Below are 22,312 nucleotides of genomic sequence, written 5' to 3'. Positions count from 1 at the left end.
TGCCCTCTAGGAAGTCCTTTGGTAAGAACATCTGCTACTTGGCTCATGGTGGGTATGTAAGCCATACATATCACACCGCTGTCTATCTTCTCCTTGATGAAATGTTTATCCACTTCTACATGTTTTGTTCTATCTTGTAGAACTGGATTATGAGCTATGGAAATAGCTGCCTTGTTATCACAATAGACTTTAATAGGTTCTGGTGTAGGAATCTTCAATTCTTCTAGGAGTCTTTTGATCCATAACACTTCACAAAACGTATGTGCATCAGAGCGGAATTCTGCCTCTGCACTACTCCTTGCTACAACATTCTGTTTTTTGCTTCTCCAAGTGACCAAATTCCCTCCTATCAAAGTGCAGTAGCTTGAGGTAGATCTTGTATCATTTATATCACCTGCCCAATCTACATCTGTGTAGGCTTCAACTTGGAGATGACCCCTATTTTTGAACAAAAGTTCTTTTCCCGGAGTTCCTTTTAGATATCTCAAAATCCTGAACACAGCTTTAAAATGAGTAGATCCAGGTGAATGCATAAATTGACTTACTAGACTTACTGCAAAAGCTATATCAGGTCTTGTGTGTGATAAATAGATTAGCCTTCCCACTAGTCTTTGATAGCGTTCTCGATCAACCACCTCAGTTGTTGTTGCTGCTTTTAGCTTCACATTTGGGTCTATTGCAGTTTCTGTAGCTTTACAACCTGTCATCCCTGTCTCTTTGAGCAAATCAAGAATGTATTTTCGTTGGTTGATGAAAATTCCCTCCTTGGACCTTGTAAACTCCATCCCTAGAAAATACCTAAGCTTTCCGAGGTCTTTAATGTCAAATTCAACCTCAAGCTTATTCTTCAGCTTGTTAATCTCGAACAGATCATTTCCAGTTATTATAATATCATCTACATACATTATCAAAACCGCTATCTTACCCTCGGTGGAGTTCTTGAAAAATAAAGTATGATCAGCTTGGCTTTGTGAGAATCCGTGCCTCCTTACTACATCCTTAAATCGTTCAAACCAAGCTCTTGGTGATTGTTTCAACTCATATAAGGATTTTTTTAAACTGCAAACTTTGCCTCTTCCAAGACTTTCTTCAAATCCGAGTGGAAGGTCCATATATATTTCTTCCTTTAGGTCTCCGTTCAAGATCTTGTAGAGTTATCCGAGATGTGGGAAAAAGGTTTTCAGAATCTGTAAAGGTGTTTCATATTTGAAATCTTTAGATGGCATTCTATTTATTAGATAACAAGCAGTTAGGATTGCATTTCCCCATAGATATTTAGGTACATTCATAGAAAACATGATGACTCTAGCTACCTCAAGAAGATGTCTATTTTTTCTTTCAGTAATTCCATTCTGTTGTGGTGTATCACGACAAGTTGATTGATGAATAATACATTTTTGGGTCAGAAATGCTCCTAAATATTTATTAAAGTATTTAGTCCTATTATCTGATCTTAAAATACTAATCTTGGTTTGAAATTGATTTTCAATCATTAGGAAAAATTCTTTAAATCTTTGTTCAACCTCTGATTTCTTTTCCAACAAGTAAACCCAACACACTCTTGTATGGTCATCAATAAAAGTTACAAACCATTTTTTGCCAGAAAGTGTAGTAACCTTAGAAGGACCCCAAACATCACTATGAAACAAATAAAATGGTTTTGAAGCAAGATAAGATTTTATTGGAAATGAAACTCGATGATCTTTAGCCAAATGACAAGACTCACAATGAAGTTTTGAACAATCAATTCCTTTAAATAATTTAGGAAATAAATATTTAAGATATGGAAAACTAGGATATCCTAATCTTTTATGCCATAATATAACTTGATCATAGACAGGGTTTGAACTAGTACTACTTAGGCCATGAACTCTTTTATTACCAGTAGCGGTTTCATCAAAGTAGTAGAGCCCATTTATCTCTCTAGCAGTTCCAATCATCTTCCCCGAGTTCTGGTCCTGAAAAATACAAATGGAAGGAAAGAAGAGAATGGAGCAATTAGTATCTTTAGATAGTTTGTTGACAGAAAGAAGACTGCAGGCAAGTTTTGGAACATGTAAAACAGATTTTAGAGTAATTTTTTCAGAAATTTTAATGTTTCCCTTTCCTGCAATAGATGACAAACTACCTTCAACTATTCTCACTTTATCAATACCAGAACAAGGATAATAGGAACTAAACAGGTTAGAGTAACTTGTCATATGATCAGAGGCCCCTAAATCTATGATCCAAGGATATGATTTTCCTAGAACTGAGAGTGCCAAAGAATTGCTACCTGTTTGTGCCATAGAACCGACAGGAGTATTAGGTGATGAATAAGATTTTAGAAGTTTAAGAAGATGATCTAGTTGTTCTTTACTGAATGGAGATGATTCTGCCTCGTTTGCTAAGGGTAAATGCTGTTTACCAGATTTGGTCATCCTTCCGATGGGTGGTCTACCGTGCAACTTGTAGCAATTCTCTCGAGTATGGCGAGGTTTCCCACAGTAATCACAGCGTAGATTATACTTGTCTCCAACCCGCTGATTTTGGAATGACTTTCGACTGACTTGGGCTTTGGATATAATTAGGGCTGATCCTTCCACAGGTCCGGTTGTACTTGCAGTCTTCTTCACTAGCATCACTTGTCTCCGGCTCTCTTCTCTACGTACTTCTGCAAAGACGTCACCAATTGGGGGCAAAGGGTTCCTTCCAATAATCCGGCCACGAACCTCATCAAATTCAACATTTAAACCTGCAAGAAACTTGAAGACTCGGCCAACATTCACCATCTTCTTGTAGTAATTGCAGTCATCGGGTGACTTCCACTCATAATCATTGAATAAATCCAGGTCCTGCCAAATTCTCTTAAGAGAATTAAAATATTTAGTCACAGAGTCCTCACCTTGGCGAATATCTCCAAGTTGTAGAGTTAATTCATAAACTTGGGATTGATTCTCTAAATTTGAGTACATTTGTGAGACATTATCCCATAATTCCTTGGCTGTAGAATAGCAGAGATAATTTGCCCCTATCTCTTCAGCCATAGAATTAACCAACCATGTCATTACCATGGAGTTTTCAGCATCCCAAATAGCATAGGCTAAATCATTCACATTGGGCTTCTTTGTGTCTCCTGTGATATAGCCAATTTTCCCTCTTCCTCTGATATACATTCGAACAGATTGTGACCACCGGAGAAAATTGTCACCATTTAGTCGGATTGTAGTGATCTAAAAAGGGTGATTTTCAGGTAAATTCTGGGCAATCTGAGGCTCAGATTGAGAAGATTGGGGCTGAAAATTGGATGTGATTTCGGACATTTTTAGTGCAGAAACGCAGAAAATACTATTTATGCGAGGAACTGTTCACATGGGTTACTGTTCATGTATGATTACTGTTTACGTAGGTATTGTTCACGGCACCACACTTTTTCACAGATAGGTTTAACCTGCTCTGATACCATATAAAATAGAAACAGAAAAAATGTGAATAATGAGATATTTTATTATGCTTCTGTACATTAGGTTTTATAACCTTTTCTAGGATACATAATAGATAATAAATCCCTTTAATTCTAAATATAAATAAAATAAAATAAAACTGATTTCTAAATATCTGTACAACTCATAACTACTTTAAAAAAAAAAAACACATAATCAAACACATATGTACAGAATCTTCCAACAGTTATTTTATATAACTTATGTTCAAATCACTATAGCAGGAAATGATAAGCAATTTTTTAAGCTAATGGAATTTATGTTTACTCGTTTGCCAATGATACTTGGTTGTGGAATATGCTCTTCTTACTATTTTCATGAGACATTAAGAGAGGAAAGGTGGTGACATTTTAAAACTTAAAAAAGCAGTTCATTAAATTTTCAAAATTAAAAGAAATGAATTATATTTAAATCAAATTTTAAGGGGGGTAATACCGTATATTCCCTTTTATAAATGCTATATATTCTTGACCAAAACTTTGACAAAATGGTCCAAAGCTGAGCAAGGTAGTGATTACTACACGTAGTAAAATTTAGGAAAAGGCAAGTGTAAAACTGTCAGATGGGAACGTTTTTACTTATTTTGTCAAATGGACTTTTCCTACTGAACAAAAAAAGAAAAAGATAAAAATTCAGTTGATTAATATATATATATATATATATTACCAAATTCAATAATTATGATTCCAATACGGATGGGAATATTTATCTTAAAAAAAAAGAACAAGAAAATTCGTACTAAAATTTAAGTAGGTGATCTGTTCTGTTCGGACAATAATGACCATTTACATCGTATCTTTTCTTTCTTAAGCACAACATCTGGTCAACCCATCTTCGACAGACTTTGACAAAATGGTCCAGACCAGACAGAGCAAAGCATAGAGAGCAGAGTAATCATGGATGGAGAGCAAAAAGTGGTGTGTGTAACAGGAGCTTCCGGTTACATAGCTTCGTGGGTGGTGAAGCTCTTACTGGAACGTGGATACACTGTCAAAGCTTCTGTTCGAGACCCTAGTTGGTTTTCTTTACTCTTCCTTTTTTATTGGCTTCTTCAGATTTATATCAATTAGTCTCGTAAATAGTTTTTTATTCCATATCCTGGGTTTTGATTGTTTGTTGTTTATTGGTAGGAAAAAAATGTAAAACAAAATAAAACCCAGAATATAAAATCTGAGGAAATGTTGGTCTTGTGGTTTTGTAGTCAAATCCTTGTTTTGGGTGATGAAAAAAATAAATAAATAAATAAAACAAAAACAAAAACCTTAAAAATAATATTGTCTCTTTTTTTTTTTTTTTCTTTTTTCCTCCCCAATTTGATGGAGTTGAGAGTTGAAATTGATTGAGGTTTTTATGTTTTGATAATAGCTTGTCAAAGGGTATAGTATTCTGTATGTTGAAACATAAAGAAAGCACATGGAAATGAATGGCTTGACTGCGAGCAAGTTCTAATTACACAGTTTATTGCATATGAAATCTCAGTTTTTAACTCCTGATTCTGTATATGTATGTCATAGATGATCCAAAGAAGACAGAACACTTGCTTTCACTCAATGGAGCTAAGGAAAGACTACATTTGTTTAAAGCTGATTTATTGGATGAAGGAGCTTTTGATGCTTTAGTTGATGGCTGTGAAGGCGTTTTCCATACAGCAACCCCTGTAACCTTTTCAGTCAATGATCCACAGGTTAATTCTTTGACTGCAATGCCCTAAACATTTTTTTTTCCCTGGGTTTTCGTTAGTCCATTACTTATATAATTATGCATAATTTTGTAATTTCAGGCAGAGCTAATTGACCCTGCAGTGAAGGGAAAATTAAACGTTCTCAGATCATGTGCAAAAGCCCCTTCTGTAAAGCGAGTGGTTGTGACATCTTCCATGGCTTCAGTTGGATTCAATGGAAAACCTCTGGGCCCTGACGTGTTAATTGATGAGACATGGTTTTCAGATCCTGCATATTGTGAGCAGATGAAGGTGTGTACTATATCAATATGGGCTAAGCTTTTATTATCTCTTTCTAAGTTTATCAATTTACTTCCACAGAATATCTTATATAAACTTCTTTTCAGACACCATTTATGCAAAATTTATAGCACTACTATTTATACTACGATGATGAGTTTAGTAAAAACAGCATAGAATATAAAGCCATCATTTCTATTTATATCTATTTTTTAGTTCTTTTTTACTGTTAGCAAGGATATAGTAACAGAGAAGTAAAGGAAATCATGCGTCAATTTTCCTATATGTTTATTGTGCTGTATATATTTTTCTTTTCCAGCTTTGGTATATGGTTTCAAAAACTCTAGCTGAAGAGGCTGCTTGGAAATTTGGAAAAGAAAATGGGATTGACTTAATCACACTACATCCAGGACTTGTGATTGGTCCTCTCTTACAGCCAACCGTTAACTTCTCTGTGGAGCCTATTCTGAATCTTACAACTGGTACCCTGTTGCAACTAATCCTTTTTCTTGCATGAGTTGAGGCATCATCACTTTTCTTGATACAGCTGATGTATAGAGATACATATATATATATATAGATACTTTGACCTTTCTAGAGTTCCTGAACTTTAGACATTGACGGCTGGTGGAACCTTGTTTTCCATTTCTGCTATTTTCTTGTTCTTTTGGGTGCAGGAGCTCAAACCTTTCCCAACATAGTTTATAGATTTGTTGATGTTAGAGATGTTGCATATGCACATATTCAAGCATTTGAAGTTCCTTCTGCCAGTGGAAGATATTGTTTATCTGGACGAGTTGCACACGTGATTGAGGTTTTGAAGATTTTGAAAGAACTCTACCCTTCCTTGGACCTTCCAGAAAAGTAAGTTTCCATTTGCAAGTATTAAGAGTCATGCTTCTATGGTGCATTTCGCAAATGCAATCAAGCTTTACCTATTTGCCTTATTAGTTTTTGTCAGTTCATGGTCATTTTTTGTGGTAAATATAATGTGTTTCTACTTGGTTGTGATTGTGTTTTTCTATGCTAAGGCTCCAAGTATACTAATCAACTGTCATACAGTTTTGTCCCTGGTGTGTATTCAGAATTTTGCGTTACTTGCCATATGTTAAATGGATGACTAGCATTGAAAGAGAGAAAGATAATGAGACACAAAAATAAACTCACAGAAACACAATTCCAATACTTTCCATGCTTTATTGGGTTTTGCAATCACCAAGCAGTCTTGGTGGTTGCTCAAACGATTTCATGTTTCATTATAATGTATATTGGATTTCTTTCCTCACATATTAGGTCAAAATTCTCTATCTGTTATTCTTCTTTACAATGAAATTTGCTGATATGCAATAAACTTTGAAGTAGAAAAAAATTCTGTTTTTCATTAATTTCAGGTGTGAAGATGACAAGCCCTTCATGCTCTACGAAGTATCCAAGGAGAAAGCAAAAAGTTTGGGTGTGAATTTCATTCCTTTGGAAGTGAGTCTTAAGGACACCGTTGAAAGTCTAAAGGAGAAGGGTTTCATTAATGCTTAGATCAACGTCTTTGAACAAGATGTGTTGGAAAACAATAACAAGTAGATCATATCTTGTTTTGTTACCCCAGTCTGCTGTAATTTGTTAACAGAAAGGTAATTTGAACCTGTTTTCTAGCATCCTTGTTACTCTCAAATTATTTAATTTGTCTCAAATGTTGTAACATCCCACATCGGTTGGAGAGGGGCACGAAGCGGTCTTTATAAGGCTGTGGATACCTCTTCCTTCAGGACGCGTTTTGTGAGTAAAACCTTGAGGCCAGGGGGGAGAGAGGGTGTGAACCCTGGGCCAAAGAGGACAATATCCTGATGCGGGTGGTCTGGGCCGTTACAGTGGTATCAGAGCTAGTACCCGGATCGGTGTGCCAGCGAGGACGCTGGGCCCCAAGGGGGGAGGATTGTAACATCCCACATCGGTTGGAGAGGGGCACGAAGCGGTCTTTATAAGGCTGTGGATACCTCTCCCTTCAGGACGCGTTTTGTGAGCAAAACCTTGAGGCCAGGGGGGAGAGAGGGTGTGAACCCTGGGTCAAAGAGGACAATATCCTGATGCGGGTGGTCTGGGCCGTTACAAATGTTCTTTATAATTTAGCTTCGTTTTAAGTTTTTTAGTAAAAGTGGGAGTTTCTTATCATCTACAAGCCGTGTATCACTGTTGCAAATAACAGGTTGGTACAAGTTTTCAGCTTTATGGAACTTGATTTTAGCCCCATGAATGCCTGTGGAAACTGAGAAGTTCAACCATGTTAGCTTCACTGCATGGAGTACAAAATAATCTGAACTTCCAGCTTTTTAGGAAAATCCAAATGCATCAGTTTAGGAAGCATGGAGAAGTGCTTAAAACTTTGTTTACTTCAAATCTAAGGTATTATTGGAAGTACTTGAGTGGGCCATGAAAGATTCTTCATTTAGTCTTTTCCCTCCATCTCTTAGGAGCTAAATAAACTGAAAATCTAATTTCGAAGAAGGAAACACCATTTCCGTGGGGCTACACACCATCACTACCCTGTTCTTAAATAACTTGTATTTTTGCATTTAGCTAGAAGTGGTGAAATTCTTACCTCGACTATTAGACATATGGTATGATATGGTATGAATTGAGTTCTTGCATATGTTAAGATCTTATTTTCCTATCACCAAGCTAAGGAATTTGCAAACACTGAAACTATCATGCTGCAGTTGTTTACAAGAATTCCCAAGAGACTTCAAGAAGTTAGTCAATCTCAGACATCTTGAGAATGATCTATGTGATGGTTTGATTTATATCCCACATGGACCGGGATAATTAACTAACCTCAAGACTTTTAAGAAATTTCACGTTGGATTTCTGCAAAAAATAAAAATAAAAATTTAAAAATTTCATATTGGGACAACCCCATTGGTTCTACCCTTAGCTGAAAAATAGTAAGGAGGATGCGCTTAATGAACTGGCTATTAGAAAAATTAAGACATGGAAAAGATGATAGCATGGCATATAAGAATGCAAAAATAAAGGAAAAATAAGATGTTAGTCATTTATCATTTTGGCCACATAGAAGTGATGATGCTGATGCAAATGGGGCTGTTGATTATGAAATTACATTGGAAAGCCTGCAACCACACTAAATCTGAAATGCATTGAGTTATTGCTCTGGTTTTACACCTCCAAGTCAGTCTCCTTCGACTTACAAGACTTGTCACATTCGTCTTGGTAGGATGTAAGAAATGCCAAAATTTGTTGCCACCGAATCAACTTCTTTGTCTAAGTCCTTGAAGTTGTTTTACTTGCATTCTTTGAAGTATATTTCAAACAACATTTGGCATCACCAACAGCGCTACTATCAAACTTAGAAAAACGTCCAGCTTCGAGACTTACCTAATCCAAGGGATGGTGGAAGGATCATCTAGGTACTGGATGGTGAAGACTGAAGAAGTTGATAGCTGTTGTTTACCTTCATTTTCTTGTCTTTCTGATCTAATTTTCAGGGACTGCCCTAAATTGACTTCCATGCCACTTTACCCATATCAGTAAGATCTTGGGTTAAAATAACACTTGCTGCCTTTCAAACAAACAATGCTAATAAGTATAGTAAGCGTCTCCTCTCTCAAATTTGAAGCATATTGAGATTTCTAGCATTGAGGATGAACAATCTCTTCCAGATGGGCTAAAGGTGCCTCTCTTTTCTCAAATCCCTGTGGATTCATTATTGTCCAAAATTAAAGTACTTGTCTCCTAATATTCAACATCTATGAATTAAGAATTGCCGAGAGATTGCTGACCTAGATGGGAATATGTAGGAAGGTCTTGAGAGCCTCCATGGTCCCTATCTTTGGGAGCTTCAACAATTGGAAACTCTACTGCATGACCTCCACACATCATCACTGTACAAGATCTTACTATCCATGGCTATAAGATTGATTAATGGCTATTCCAGAATACATGGTTCAGCAACCTCAGATCACTTAGACATGTCGAAATTTTTTCTAAACTTGAAACAATTAACATTCCTACCACAAGGAATCTATCAGCGCAGCTCTTTGCGATCACTTTCTATTATTAAGTGCCCAAATCTTATCTCAAATATGTCAGAGGAAAATAAGGGAGGATTGGCATAAGGTTGTTCACCCTCTGGACTTGATTTTGTATTCGGCTGATTCTACCATTCATCATTCTTAATCATCTGCTTTTTCTGGTAATCTGTAATAGTTTACAGCTTCATGCATGCATTATCTTCCTTTTTAATACACTTCCTTGGATTTGTGTTTCAATTTGCATTCTTTTTCTTTTTTGTTGGTAATACCTGGTTGGAAAAGATATTTAAGAGGTTTCAATTGGCAACTGCATTTGTGCAATAAATGAATTTTCTAATGGTGATGGAGGTGATGTTAAGGTGGCAAGTACTACAATTAATTATCATTTTTTTCCTTTTATTTTAGTTTTTGGCACTCAATAAGATACAAAAATGTTAACCTACAGCATAATCATGACAAGTTGATGGGCTTTCCTCCACCACTATTCAATTATCATTTTCATTCTGACTGTCGTTGTACTTCATATATGCTTCCAATTTTAGGAAAATTCAAATACGCAGATCAATCTTTCTATAGCATATTCTATTAAGTAAATGTCCTATAAAGCTGGCTTTGAAATTACATTTTCTCATTCGGATATGCTTATCTTTTTAGCATATACATTGACCAAACTTTCACAAACAGTCATGTAGCAAATTGGCAAAAAGACAATTGTAAACGGACGAGATAGGATCGGTTTTTCCCATTTTGCCACATGGAGTTTTCCTACCATAAAAACTTCAATTCATTTATTATGTTATTACAAGTTTTGATTCAATGATTGCAACATGGACAGGAATTTTTCTTTTTTAAAAACAAAAAACCACAAAAAGTAAAAATTTGTAGTGAAAATTTAGTAGTTGATTTGAAAATGGGTTTGGTCAATGGCCTTTTACATCTAATCTACTTTGCACACCACCTAGACAGAAGGTTCAGAGCAGAGCAAAGAGAGAGAAAGTGAGAGGGGGATCATGAGAGGAGAGCAGAAGGTAGTGTGCGTAAAAGGAGCTTCCGGTTACATAGCTTCGTGGGTGATGACAGCAGGAGATTTTTATTATCTACAAGTTTTCATTCTTATGGATCATGATTTTGGCCTCATAAATGCCAGTGGAAACTGAGAAGCTCAATCATATTAGCTACACCGCATGGAGAACAAAATGAATTCAACTTCCAACTTCTAAGTGAAATCCAAATTCATCAACCCTGGAAATTGGAAGCACAGTGGAAGTACTTGAAACTCTGTTTACTTGAATTCTGAGTGGACAGAACATACATATTGTTGAAATATAAACTTGATTTTTTATTGTTTTTTTTAATAATTAATTTTGTGGGCTTTAGTTACTTAGAGTCCAAGTTTCTTAGAGTCCAAGTTTTAAAAATTTCTTTTATGGTAATTTTATGATGTTTTATGTAGGTAGGGTTAATTATTAGTATAAATATTGTTATGTTTTTTTTTCTTGTGTATGCTGCAAGCCACAAAAGCTGAGAACCATTAAATAAACCAGCAGTAGTTTTTTTTTTCCTTCTTCGGTTGTTTTGCTCTCTATTTTGCTGCTCTGTTTCTGTTTTTGCTTTTGGTGTTTTGTTTTCATCCAACAGAGATTTGTCTAATTTCCATGTACTTTGGAGGTACCAATTCTGAGTATTACTCCTAATTTAGTTTCCTTTCTGATTCCGTTATGACAAGTTGAATTTTCCTCCACCAATATTCATACATAATATTTTTAGGAAAATCCAAATACTTTAAACTTTCATACATAGTATATTTTGTAAAGGAGATGTTCTAATAAGTTGGATTTGAAATTACTCATGCTCTTTTTGACATTTATATTGACCAAACTTTGACAAATGGTCCAGAGCTTGGAATTGACAGATGGCCCACGTAACAAATTTAGAAAAGGACTAAAGTGTAACAGCAAAGATAGGACCCTTTTTTTGTCATTTTGTCACGTGGAGTTTTTCTACTTAAAAGACTTCAATTCATTGTTATGTTCATACAAATTTTTTATTCAATGATATTCCAATGCTGATTGGATTTTTTCTTTACAAAGCAATAACAAAAAGGATATAAAAAAGGAAAATTTGTACCGAAAATTTAGTAGGTGACCTGTATATAGGACAACGTTTTTTAGTACATGAGTTTGGTAAACGTTCATTGGCTTTCATTGCTTTCCTATAATTACCACAGAATGAGAGAGTGCGAGAGAGAAGAATCATGAGTGGAGAGCAAAAGTTGGCGTGCGTGACAGGAGCTTCCGGTTACATAGCTTCGTGGGTGGTGAAGCTCTTATTGGAACGTGGATACGCTGTCAAAGCTTCTGTTCGAGACCCAAATTGGTTTTCTTACTCTTCCTTTTTTTTTTTTTTTTTAAATTGCCTTGTCCGAATTTTAATTTTCAAAAGCCACTTTAATGGTAAATTGTGGGTTTTGATTGTTGTTTACTGAGATAGAAGAAAGGTAAATCCCAAAGCATTGAATCTGAAGAGCAAGCTGTGGTGTATGTATGTGTTCTGGCTATTGAATTTCAGAAAATGTTGGTCTTATGGTTTTGTAATTAAATCTTTAATTTGGGTGTTAGAAACAGAGGGGGGGGGGGGTGAAGAAACGAAACAGCAAAATAATTAAATTAAATTAATAAAAACAAAACAAAGAAAAACAAACAAAGGAAGGTAATTTACATCTATATTGTCCAAAAATATGTTATTTATATCTATGCCTTTTGATCTTTATATCGATTTTCAGTTGGTCCCATGAACATTGCACTTGTCACATACGCCTCCTAAACTTTGCAGAAATTCAAACTTATGTGAAATTCCAATGCCCCCGTACATATGACTATAGGCAATAGTTGCAAAGTTTTTAATAGTTTGGGGACATAGGTAAGAATTGCAAAGTTCAGAGGAAAATCGCAAATCGGTGCAAAGTTTAGGTACCAGGGTCAAGAAAGGAAATATATATATATATATATATGTATATGTATATATCCTTTTGAACGTTTTCCTAATACTATTAGAAATTCAGCCCAATTTGAAGGAATTGAGGCTAGAATTTAGTGTGGTTGTAGGCTTTGGAAGCTTGTCAAAGGGTATGATGTTCTGTTGTTGAAATTGAAAGAAAGCACATGGAGATAATTATTCAAGTTTGTTGCATATGTTGTGGTTCTCTGACCACTTTAGAGAAGAAATATGAGAAGAAAAATAAAAAGAATTCTATTACTCTTTTGGAAATAGAATACAAAAATAAAAACTTCTCTCATGGAGGATTCTCATGTGGAACACCTCTCTACACTATCAAATTCTCTCCGGAATTGCTCACTCTTCTCTCAAGCTCTCTCTGGAACTTAAACACTCTCTCTCTCGGAGTTTACTCTCAATACTCCTCACTTGGGATGATATTGATCTTGCTCTCTTGGCTTGCCTTGCATGCAACGGGATGAACCTATTTATAGGCTTACAAGGTCGGTTGCATGGCCACAATCTTCAACAGCTTCTGACAGTAGCCCACAATTGTTGAGCAAGTTGGAGTGCGGTATTAAATGCAGCAATGGCCTTTGTCAAAGATGGTGGCTGAGCAGTCTTCACACTATCGGTGCAGTGGTAGTGCGGCTGGACTTCACAATTATCCCCCTCCAGCCGCGTTTAAACTAATGGTCATCTGCCATCCATTCCGGCTATGTCTCTGCATAGCTTCAGCTTCTCTTGAGCAACAACTTTTGTTAGCATATCTGTTGGATTCTCTTTTGTGTGGATCTTCATTAGTTTCAGTAACTGTTGATCTATTACTTCGCGTATCCAATGATAGCGGATGTCAATGTGCTTTGTACGGGAATGATACATTGAGTTTTTGCTCAAATCCATGGCACTTTGGTTATCATAATGTATCTTGTAGTCTTCTTCCTTGATTCCCAATTCTATGAGAAAACACTTTAACCACAACATTTCCTTACCCGCTTCCACTGCGGCAATGTACTCTGCTTCAGTAGTGGATAAAGCAACACACTTCTGCAATTTTGACCACCATGACACAGCTCCCCCCACAAAAGTGTAGAGATAACCTGATGTAGACTTTCTATTATCAGGGTCTCTGGCCATATCTGCATCTGTATAGCCTTCTAAGATTGGATCACCTCCTTCGTAGCACAAGCACAGCTTCGTTGTACCTTTAAGATACCTGAGAATCCATTTGACTGCTTCCCAGTGTTTCTTTCCAGGATTTGAAAGAAATCTGCTGACAAAACCTACTGCGTGAGCAATGTCTGGTCTGGTGCACACCATTGCATACATCAGACTTCCTACCGCTGACGAATATGGTACTGAAGCCATCTCCTCTATCTCTTCTTTGGATGAGGGGCACAATCTCTTGCTCAACTTGAAATGATTTGCAAGTGGAATGCTAACTGGTTTGGCTTTATCCGTGTTGAATCTCTTTATCACCTGTTCAACATACTTCTCTTGAGATAGCCATAACCTTTTATTCTTCCTGTCTCGGATTATTTGCATTCCCAAAATTTGTTAAGCTGGTCCTAAGTCTTTCATATCAAAGGACTTAGACAATTCTTTCTTCAGCTGACTAATCTTCTTGCATCTTGCCCAACGATCAACATGTCGTCCACATATAGCAAAAGTGCAATGAAGTTTCCACCTGAAAATTTTTGGATATAAACACACTGGTCTGCTGCAGTCCTTTTATAGACTTGACTCACCATGAATGAGTCAAACTTCTTGTATCATTGTCTTGGTGCTTGCTTGAGGCCATACAAGCTCTTCTTCAGCTTGCATACGAGGTTTTCTTTCCCTGAAACTTCAAATTCTTCTGGCTGCTCCATGTAGATTTCCTCATGTAAATCACCACGAAGAAATGCTGTCTTCACATCCATCTGTTCAAGCTCTAGGTTTAGACCTGCTACTAAACCATAAATGACTCGAATTGAAGTCATTTTTACCACTGGTGAAAAAATCTCATCAAAGTCAATTCCTTTCTTCTGAAGAAATCCTTTGACTACAAATCGAGCTTTGTGTTTCACCACCCTTCCGCTGCCATCTTTCTTGAGCTTGAACACCCATTTATTCTTTAGTGCCTTCTTTCCTGTTGGAAGCTTAACCAACTCATAAGTATGATTTTTCTGCAAGGATTCCATCTCATCTTGCATTGCTTGCAGCCACTTTTCCTTCTCTTGATGAGAAACAGCTTCCTGGAAACTCTCTGGCTCCCCCTCTTCAGTAAGCAGAATATAGTCAGATTCTGGAAATCTCTTTGATGGAATTCGGCCTCGCTCAGATCTCCGAACTTGTAAACCACTAGTTTCAGGAGGTGTACCATCATCTGACCGCTGTGATGGCCCTACAGTTGCTTGAGAGGATTGAGTCTCCCCCTGCTCATTATCCCCTTCTTCCTCCTGGTCTGCTTCTGGTATATCTTCATGCACCTCATTATCCTCTGTGGCTATTTGTGCTGGTGCTGGATTAGAGCCAAAATTCTCGGCATTAGAACTACAATTAGGAGACATTCTGGGCTTTTCAATGTCTTCCATTGTCTAGTTTTCATGGAATACTACATCCCTGCTTCTAATAACCTTCTTTGTTTTTAGGTCCCATAACCTGTATCCGAATTCTTCATCTCCATATCTTATAAAGATGCATGGAGTAGATCTTGCATCGAGCTTTTGTCTGAGCTCCTTGGATACATGTACATAAGCTAAACAATCAAACACTCTTAAATAAGAGTAGGAGGGAATCTTACCCGACCACACTTTCTCCAGAATTTCAAAATTCAACAGTATTGACGGTGATCTGTTGATTAAATAGCAGAGGGCATGAACAGCTTCTCTCTAGAATGGCTTTGGCAGCTTAGTCATACTGATCATACTTCTGACCTTTTCCATAATGGTTCGGTTCATTCTTTCAGCTATTCCATTATGTTGTGGGGTGCGAGGGACCGTCTTCTCATGTCGAATGCCGTGTCTTCTGTAGTAGGCATCGAACTCCTTGGAAGTATACTCGCCTCCATTATCTGAGCGGAGACATTTTAGCTTCTTTCTTGTTTCACGCTCTACCATGGTATGAAACAGTTTGAAGTAATCCAATACCTGGTCCTTTGTCTTCAAGAAATATACCCATACCTTCTGAGAAGCATCATCAATGAAGGTCAAGAAATACTTGTTGCCACCTAATGATTCCACCTCCATGGGACCACAAACATCAGAGTGCACCAGACTAAGTAACTCTGATCTTCTCGATGCAGAGGAACTGAAGGAGACTCTATGTTACTTACCAAACAAGCAGTGATTACAAGGATCTAGTGCAGCATCCTTGCAAACAGTGATAAGCTTCTTCCTTGCCAAAGTGGACAATCATTTTTCACTCATGTGACCGAATCTCTGGTGCCACAGATTTTGAGACGCCTCTCCTTCTACAATATTGATGCTATCTGCACATATCTTCACATGAGTCTTGTACAGTGTTCCACAAATATGTCCTCGGGCCACAACTATGGCACCTTTCGTCATTTTCCATGTGCCTTTGCTGAAGTAGTTGTCATAGCCTTACTTGTCTAAGGCTGCTCCCGAAAGTAGATTAAGCCGAAGATCTGGAACATGACGGACATCCTTCAAAGTTATTGTACAACCAACATTTGTTTTTACCTGAATATCACCAGTTCCCATAATTTTTGCAAAACTGGAATTTTTCATCTTTACCGTACCAAAGTCTCCTGCTTTGTACGTTTTGAAGAAATCTCTATGTGGAGTGATATGGTAGGATGCTACAGTATCGACTACCCACTCAACATCTTGGGTTGATATATGAAGGCATGTCTCTTCTTCGGTGGAGCAGAGCGCCACTTCTCCTGTAACAGTAACTAGTGTCTCTCCATCCTCCTTCGACTGATTACCTTGTAGTCTCTGCTCTCTCAACAACTTTCTACAGTTCTTCTTCATGTGACCCTCCAGGCCACAATGATAGCACTTATATGATGATTTTTTACCGTCTGTAGATCTGTCTCTGCTCTTGCTCCTGCCTCTCCCCCTATCTCGACCACCTCTTTGCTGTCTTCCTCTCTCTATGACGAGGGCATGTGACTGATCCATGCCAATGTCCTTTCTCCTGACCTCTTCATTAAATAGGGCATCCTTAACCATAGACATAGTAAGATTGCCATTCGGGACCGAATTGCTGAGAGAGACTACCAATGTCTCCCAACTATCTGGAAGAGAGCTTAGAAGTAGGAAGGCCTGATCCTCATCCCCTAGTTGGTAATCCACAGCAGATAGTTGATTTACCAAGCTTTAGAACTCACTGGTATGCTCGGCTACAAAAGTTCCACTCTGTAACTTTAGATTTACCAATCGCTTAAGCAACAGGGCTTTGTTCAGAGCAGTTTTGGCCTGGTACATGTCCTCCAATTTTGTCCAAAGGGCATATGCATCTGTTTCCTTCGCTACATGATGGAAGACACTGTGGTCGATCCATTGCCTGATCTAACTGATCGTTTTCTTGTTTAATTTCTTCCATTCTGCTTCTTTGCTGGGATTGAGGTTTTCTCCTTTAGCTTCTATAGGATCAAACAGATCCTTACAATTGAGGAGATCTTCCATCCGAGGTCTCCAAAGTGTATAATTTATGGCAGTGAGCTTAACCATAGCTCCCGAAGATGATTCTTCCATTGACATTATGGCTTGACAAAAAATGGAGCCGAATTTGGAAAAACGGAGTTAACCGTTGCGTCCGGAACTGCTGAAAATGGTGGACTTGACTCTTCTGGGGTCAAAATATAATTACCAGAAATTTTAGGGCAAAAATGTAATTTCATAAAAAATTCTAGGTCAACCTGTAAATACAGAAACTAGGGGCCAATCTGGAATTTCCAACAATTCAGGGGCTGTTCCGTAATTTCAGAAACTTCTGATGACATGGCAGACTATGTTGACGTGTCAACACGTGGCAATTGCGTGGCTGACGACGTGTCGGGTAGCGTGGCAAATGACGTGGCTGAGTGCGCTGACGTGTCTGCTGACGTGGTAGTCTTAACCTCCAGACGGCGCGTGCGGCCCGTGAGGCGTGTGATCTGCTGCAGAAAATTTCAGACGGCATGTGTGGGCGCGTGAAGCTCTGCGTTTCTCTTCGGCGAACTTGGTTGTTCTCTTCTCGTCGAGTACTTTCACCTGGTATTGTCAAATTAATTATTTGAGTAACTTTTCGAAACACCAACTTGAAGAACAAAGGCTCTGTTTCTTCAAATTTTGAACCCAAGCTCTCGACCTGGAGCTCTCATACCACTTGTTGTGGTTCTCTGACCACTTTAGAGAAGAAATATGAAAAGAAAAATAAAAAGAATTCTATTACTCTCTTGGAAATAGAATACAAAAATAAAAACTTCTCTCGTGGAGGATTCTTACGTGGAACACCTCTCTACACTGTCAAATTCTCTCTGGAATTGCTCACTCTTCTCTCAAGCTCTCTCTAGAACTTAAACACTCTCTCTCTCGGAGTTTACTCTCAATACTCCTCACTTGGGATGATATTGATCTTGTTCTCTTGGCTTGCCTTGCATGCAACGGGATGAACCTATTTATAGGCTTACAAGGTCGGTTGCATGGCCACAATCTTCAACAGCTTCTAACAGTAGCCCATAATTGTTGAGCAAGTTGGAGTTTGGTGTTAAATGCAGCAATGGCCATTGTCAAAGATGGTGGCTGAGCAGTCTTCACACTGTCAGTGCAGTGGTGGTGCGGCTGGACTTCACAGCATATGGAATCCCAATTGAACTCCTATTTCTGGATATGTATGTCACAGACAATCCAAGGAAGACAGAACACCTGCTTTCCCTCGATGGAGCTAAGGAAAGACTACATTTGTTTAAAGCTGGTTTATTGGATGAAGGGGCTTTCGATGCTATAGTCGATGGCTGTGAAGGTGTTTTCCATGTAGCATCGCCTGTACTCCTTTCAGCCAATGATCCACAGGTTAATAATATTAGCTCTACAATCAATTCCATCATGAAATTTTAAAACAGAGACTGCAATGCTTTAACATTATTTTTTCAGATTTTCATTCACCTAGTAACAGTAGATTTATACCGTATTTTGTTGATTTTCAGGCTGAAATAATTGACCCCGCAGCGAAGGGAACACTAAACGTTCTCAAATCATGTGTAAAAGTCCCTTCTATAAAGAGAGTGGTAGTAACATCGTCCATTGCTTCAGTTGCTCTCAATGGAAAACCTCTTAGCTCTGATGTGGTTGTCGATGAGACCTGGTTTTCAGATCCTGTATATTGTGAGCAGCAGAAGGTGCATACTTACGTGTTAAAGATTTTTTTTATTTTTATTATTATTTTTAATAATCTCTTTCCAACTTTCTTGGTAATTTACTTCAACGAATATCTCACATAAACATTTTTTTTTAAGATACCATTTATTAGAAATTTATAGTCAATGATGATTTTAGCAAAAATAGGTTATAGTATATAAATCTTATATCATTGTAATTGGATCTCTTTTTTAGTTCTTTTTGCTATTAGCTAGGATATGGTGAGTGAAAATTAAGTAACTTATGCATCAGTTTTCCTATATGTTCACCGTGCTGTATATGTGTTTTCTTTCTTTCCCAGTTTTGGTATATGGTATCAAAAACTTTAGCAGAAGAGGCTGCTTGGAAATTTGCAAAGGAAAATAGGATTGACTTGGTCACACTACATCCAGCGCTTGTGATTGGTCCTCTCTTGCAGCCAACTATTAACCTCTCTGTAAAGCCTATTCTGAATCTTATAACTGGTACACCGTCTTGCAACTAATCCTTTTTCTTGCATGAACGAGGCAGAATTTGATGCAAAGCTAGAACCACTTTTCTTGATACGGCTGATGTATATATAGATACTTTGACCTTTCAAGAGTGCCTGAAACTTTGGACGTTGACATTTATATCAACTTGCGCACCTTTATTTCCCGCTGCTTCATAAAAGTATAAATATATGATTAAAAAAGAAAACTTATTAGCTCTGTTAGTCCTTGAACCATATCCATAGATGCACTTTGTTCCCGTACACTTTTTTGTTTTTTTTCTCGTGCACGTTGGTCCTTCTGCTATTTTGTCTACTTTTTAGCAATCTCAAGATATTTAATGCACTTGATGCAACATGTGGGAATCTTGTGAGATTGTCTAATATTATGATGTCATTGTTTTTATTGTTCTAGTAAATGTATTATATGATATGAAAATAGTTTTAAGGGCCAAATTACACCTTAAAAGGTTTAAGGAGTAAAATGCCTAAAAAATTTATAAAAAAAGTTTAAGAGCCAAAGTGGAATTATGAGTATAGCCAATTAACAACCCAAATAATAATATTAATAACAACAAGCAGGCTTCCTACTCAACATTATTGACTATAGAACCTAGTTTCCGTTTCTGCTTTCTTTTTTTTTTTTTTTTTTTTTTTTGGTCTTTAAGTGCAGGAGCTCAAACACTCCCCAATGAAGTTTACACATTTGTTGATGTTAGAGATGTTGCTTATTCACATGTTCAAGCATTTGATGTTCCATCTGCCAGGGGAAGATACTGTTTAGTTCAATGCGTTGCACACCTTATTGATGCTTTGAAGATTTTAAAAGAACTCTACCCTTCCTTGAACCTTCCTGAAAAGTAAGTGTACATTTGCAAATATTATAGCTTCTCTGCTGCATTTTTCAAAAGCAGTCAGGCTTGATCTATATTGCTTATTACTTCATATCTAGTCATGTTAAGGATCCGGGTTCCTTTTTACCTGATGGGAGCTTCTGAACTTTTACCTTACATGGTAAACGCCTCTAGGATGATGTATGTCTACTTGGTTGTGCTTATGTTTAACTTTTCTGCTAAGTATACTAATCTACTTTCCCCTGATTTGTATTCAAAACTTGCATTCCATGTATTAAATAGATAAACAGCATTAGAATAGAGAAAGATAACGGAACACAAATATACACACAGAAACACAGTTTCAATGTCAGATTGCATTTCTTATCATGTTTATCAGATTGCATTCCTCTTATATCATATTTATTTTGGTGCCTAAATGAAATCTGCTGCTATGTGATAAACTTTGAAGCACAACAAAAATTCTGATTTTCATTGCTTGCAGATGTGAAGATGACAACCACCTATTGCCAATCTATCAAGTATCCAAGGAGAAAGCAAAAAGTTTGGGTGTGAATTTCATTCCTTTTGAAGTGAGTCTTAAGGACACTGTTGAAAGCATAAAGAAGAAAGGTTTTGTTAATTTTTAGATTGATGTCTTTCATCAAGATATGTTGGAAAACAATTACAAACAGGACGTATTATATATTTTTTTTTTTTTGGGTAATAACAGAACATATCTTGTTTTGTTACCCCAGTGATATGTTTGAAAACAATAACGGATAGAACATATATTGTTTTGTTACCCCAGTCTTCTGTAATATGTTAACGGTCAGGTAATTTCAACCTGCTCCCTAGCTTCCTTGTTTATCTCAAAATGGTTTCATTTGGGTCCAATATTCTTTATCACTTAGCTGGTTTTAAGTTTTTTTAGTAATAGTAGGAAGAGTTTCTTATTATGTACAAGTGCAAATCACTGTAGGAAATAACAACTTTGTACAAGTTTTCATCCTTATGGAACTTCATTATATTAGCACCATGAATGCCAGTGGAAATTGAGAAGCTCAATCATAATAGCTTCACTATATGGAGAATAAAATGAACTGAGCTTCCAACGTTTAAGGAAAATCCAAAATGCATCAATCTATGAAGCATAGATGAACTTGAAACTCTGTTTACTTGAAAAATCTGAGGGATTATTGGAAGTTCTTAATGTTAAATCACCGCTTATCCCTATGGCTAGTAAAAGGCAGGTCCAACAATATATATCTTAAGGTTAGTTTCCAATAGTTGAGTGCGCCACACAAGATTCTGCATTTCTGTCCTCTACCTCCACGTGCAACCACACCCAAATCTTAAAAAATTGTCTTTAAGTTGTTACTGTGGTGTTACAGGTCCAAGTTGGGTTCCTTTGCTTACAAGACTTGGCACGTTGATCTTGGTAGGATGTAAGGAATGCCAAAATTTGATGCCACTAAATCAACTTCCTTTTCTGAAGTCCTCAAAGTTGTTTGACTTGCCATGTTTGGACAATATCTCAAACAAAAATGTAACCAACGACTTGGATTTGCAAACAACGCTACTATCAACCTTTCAAACCCTTAGGTTTCAAGACTTGCCTAATTGGTCTGAAGGATCATGTAGCAGTAGTATTGGATGGTGAAGAAGATAATAATCGTTATTATCTTCATTTTCTTGTCTTTCTAAATCAACCATCGAGGACTGCCCCCTATTGACTTCCATGCCACTTTACCCATATCTGAAAGATCTTCATTTGAAAAAAATACTTGCTTGAAGCCTTTCAAACAAACAATGCCAGTGAGTGTCGTCAGCGTCTCCTCTCAAATTTGAAGCATGTTGAGATTTCTAGCATTATGAATCTACACTCTTCCAGATGGGCTAAAGTGCCTCACTTTTCTCGAATTCCTGTTGATTCATTGTTGTCCAAAATTAAAGTACTTGTATCCTAATATTCAACATCTCACCTCTCTTCAACATCTATGGATAAGGAATTGTCAAGATATTTCTGACTTAGAAGGGATCAATATATGTGGGGATGTCATAAAAGCCTTCATGGTCTTACCATCCTGACTATAAGAAGTTTGATAGCTATTCCAGAATGGTTCAGCAACGTCAAAGCTTTTGTTACTATTCCAGAATGGTAAATACTATTACTACTAG

General features: G+C 37.1%; 2 protein-coding genes across 4 annotated transcripts; both read left to right on the top strand.

Moving 5' to 3' along the window:
* The first annotated feature begins 4,236 nt into the window (after nt 1–4,236).
* On the top strand, nt 4,237–7,789 carry LOC132799254 (phenylacetaldehyde reductase-like). 3 transcript variants are annotated; one of them, XR_009635796.1, is made up of 7 exons: nt 4,237–4,496; nt 4,997–5,166; nt 5,263–5,454; nt 5,762–5,924; nt 6,120–6,306; nt 6,834–7,070; nt 7,643–7,789. XR_009635796.1 is itself a non-coding variant. In XM_060814743.1 (6 exons), the coding sequence occupies exons 1-6, from the start codon at nt 4,379–4,381 to the stop codon at nt 6,973–6,975; spliced, it is 972 nt and encodes a 323-aa protein (XP_060670726.1). In that variant the 5' UTR covers nt 4,237–4,378; the 3' UTR covers nt 6,976–7,094. The 3 variants fall into 3 exon arrangements, 1 of the variants encoding a protein (XP_060670726.1); XR_009635795.1 differs by having other exon boundaries at nt 7,587–7,741; XM_060814743.1 differs by lacking the exon at nt 7,643–7,789 and having other exon boundaries at nt 6,834–7,094.
* A 3,950-nt stretch (nt 7,790–11,739) lies between these two features.
* LOC132800457 (phenylacetaldehyde reductase-like) lies at nt 11,740–20,781 on the top strand. The gene is made up of 6 exons (XM_060814141.1): nt 11,740–11,857; nt 18,315–18,484; nt 18,619–18,810; nt 19,131–19,293; nt 19,972–20,158; nt 20,637–20,781. Exons 1-6 carry the CDS (start codon nt 11,740–11,742, stop codon nt 20,779–20,781), a joined length of 975 nt encoding a protein of 324 aa, XP_060670124.1.
* The last annotated feature ends 1,531 nt before the right edge of the window (nt 20,782–22,312 follow it).

This window comes from Ziziphus jujuba, chromosome 2 (genome assembly GCF_031755915.1).
Source record: "Ziziphus jujuba cultivar Dongzao chromosome 2, ASM3175591v1".
Lineage (NCBI taxonomy): Eukaryota > Viridiplantae > Streptophyta > Magnoliopsida > Rosales > Rhamnaceae > Ziziphus > Ziziphus jujuba.
Note: the sequence above shows the minus strand (reverse complement) of the source record. Positions and strands in the feature narration are given on the sequence as shown.

Bases quoted from the DNA above. Each gene is read 5' to 3' on its own strand.
- LOC132799254 (XM_060814743.1), top strand. From the start codon at position 4,379: ATGGATGGAGAGCAAAAAGTGGTGTGTGTAACAGGAGCTTCCGGTTAC. The intron at 4,497-4,996 runs GTTGGTTTTCTT...TGTATGTCATAG, and splicing joins AGCTTCTGTTCGAGACCCTA to ATGATCCAAAGAAGACAGAA. The intron at 5,925-6,119 runs GTACCCTGTTGC...TTTTGGGTGCAG, and splicing joins TATTCTGAATCTTACAACTG to GAGCTCAAACCTTTCCCAAC.
- LOC132800457 (XM_060814141.1), top strand. From the start codon at position 11,740: ATGAGTGGAGAGCAAAAGTTGGCGTGCGTGACAGGAGCTTCCGGTTAC. The intron at 11,858-18,314 runs ATTGGTTTTCTT...TGTATGTCACAG, and splicing joins AGCTTCTGTTCGAGACCCAA to ACAATCCAAGGAAGACAGAA. The intron at 19,294-19,971 runs GTACACCGTCTT...CTTTAAGTGCAG, and splicing joins TATTCTGAATCTTATAACTG to GAGCTCAAACACTCCCCAAT.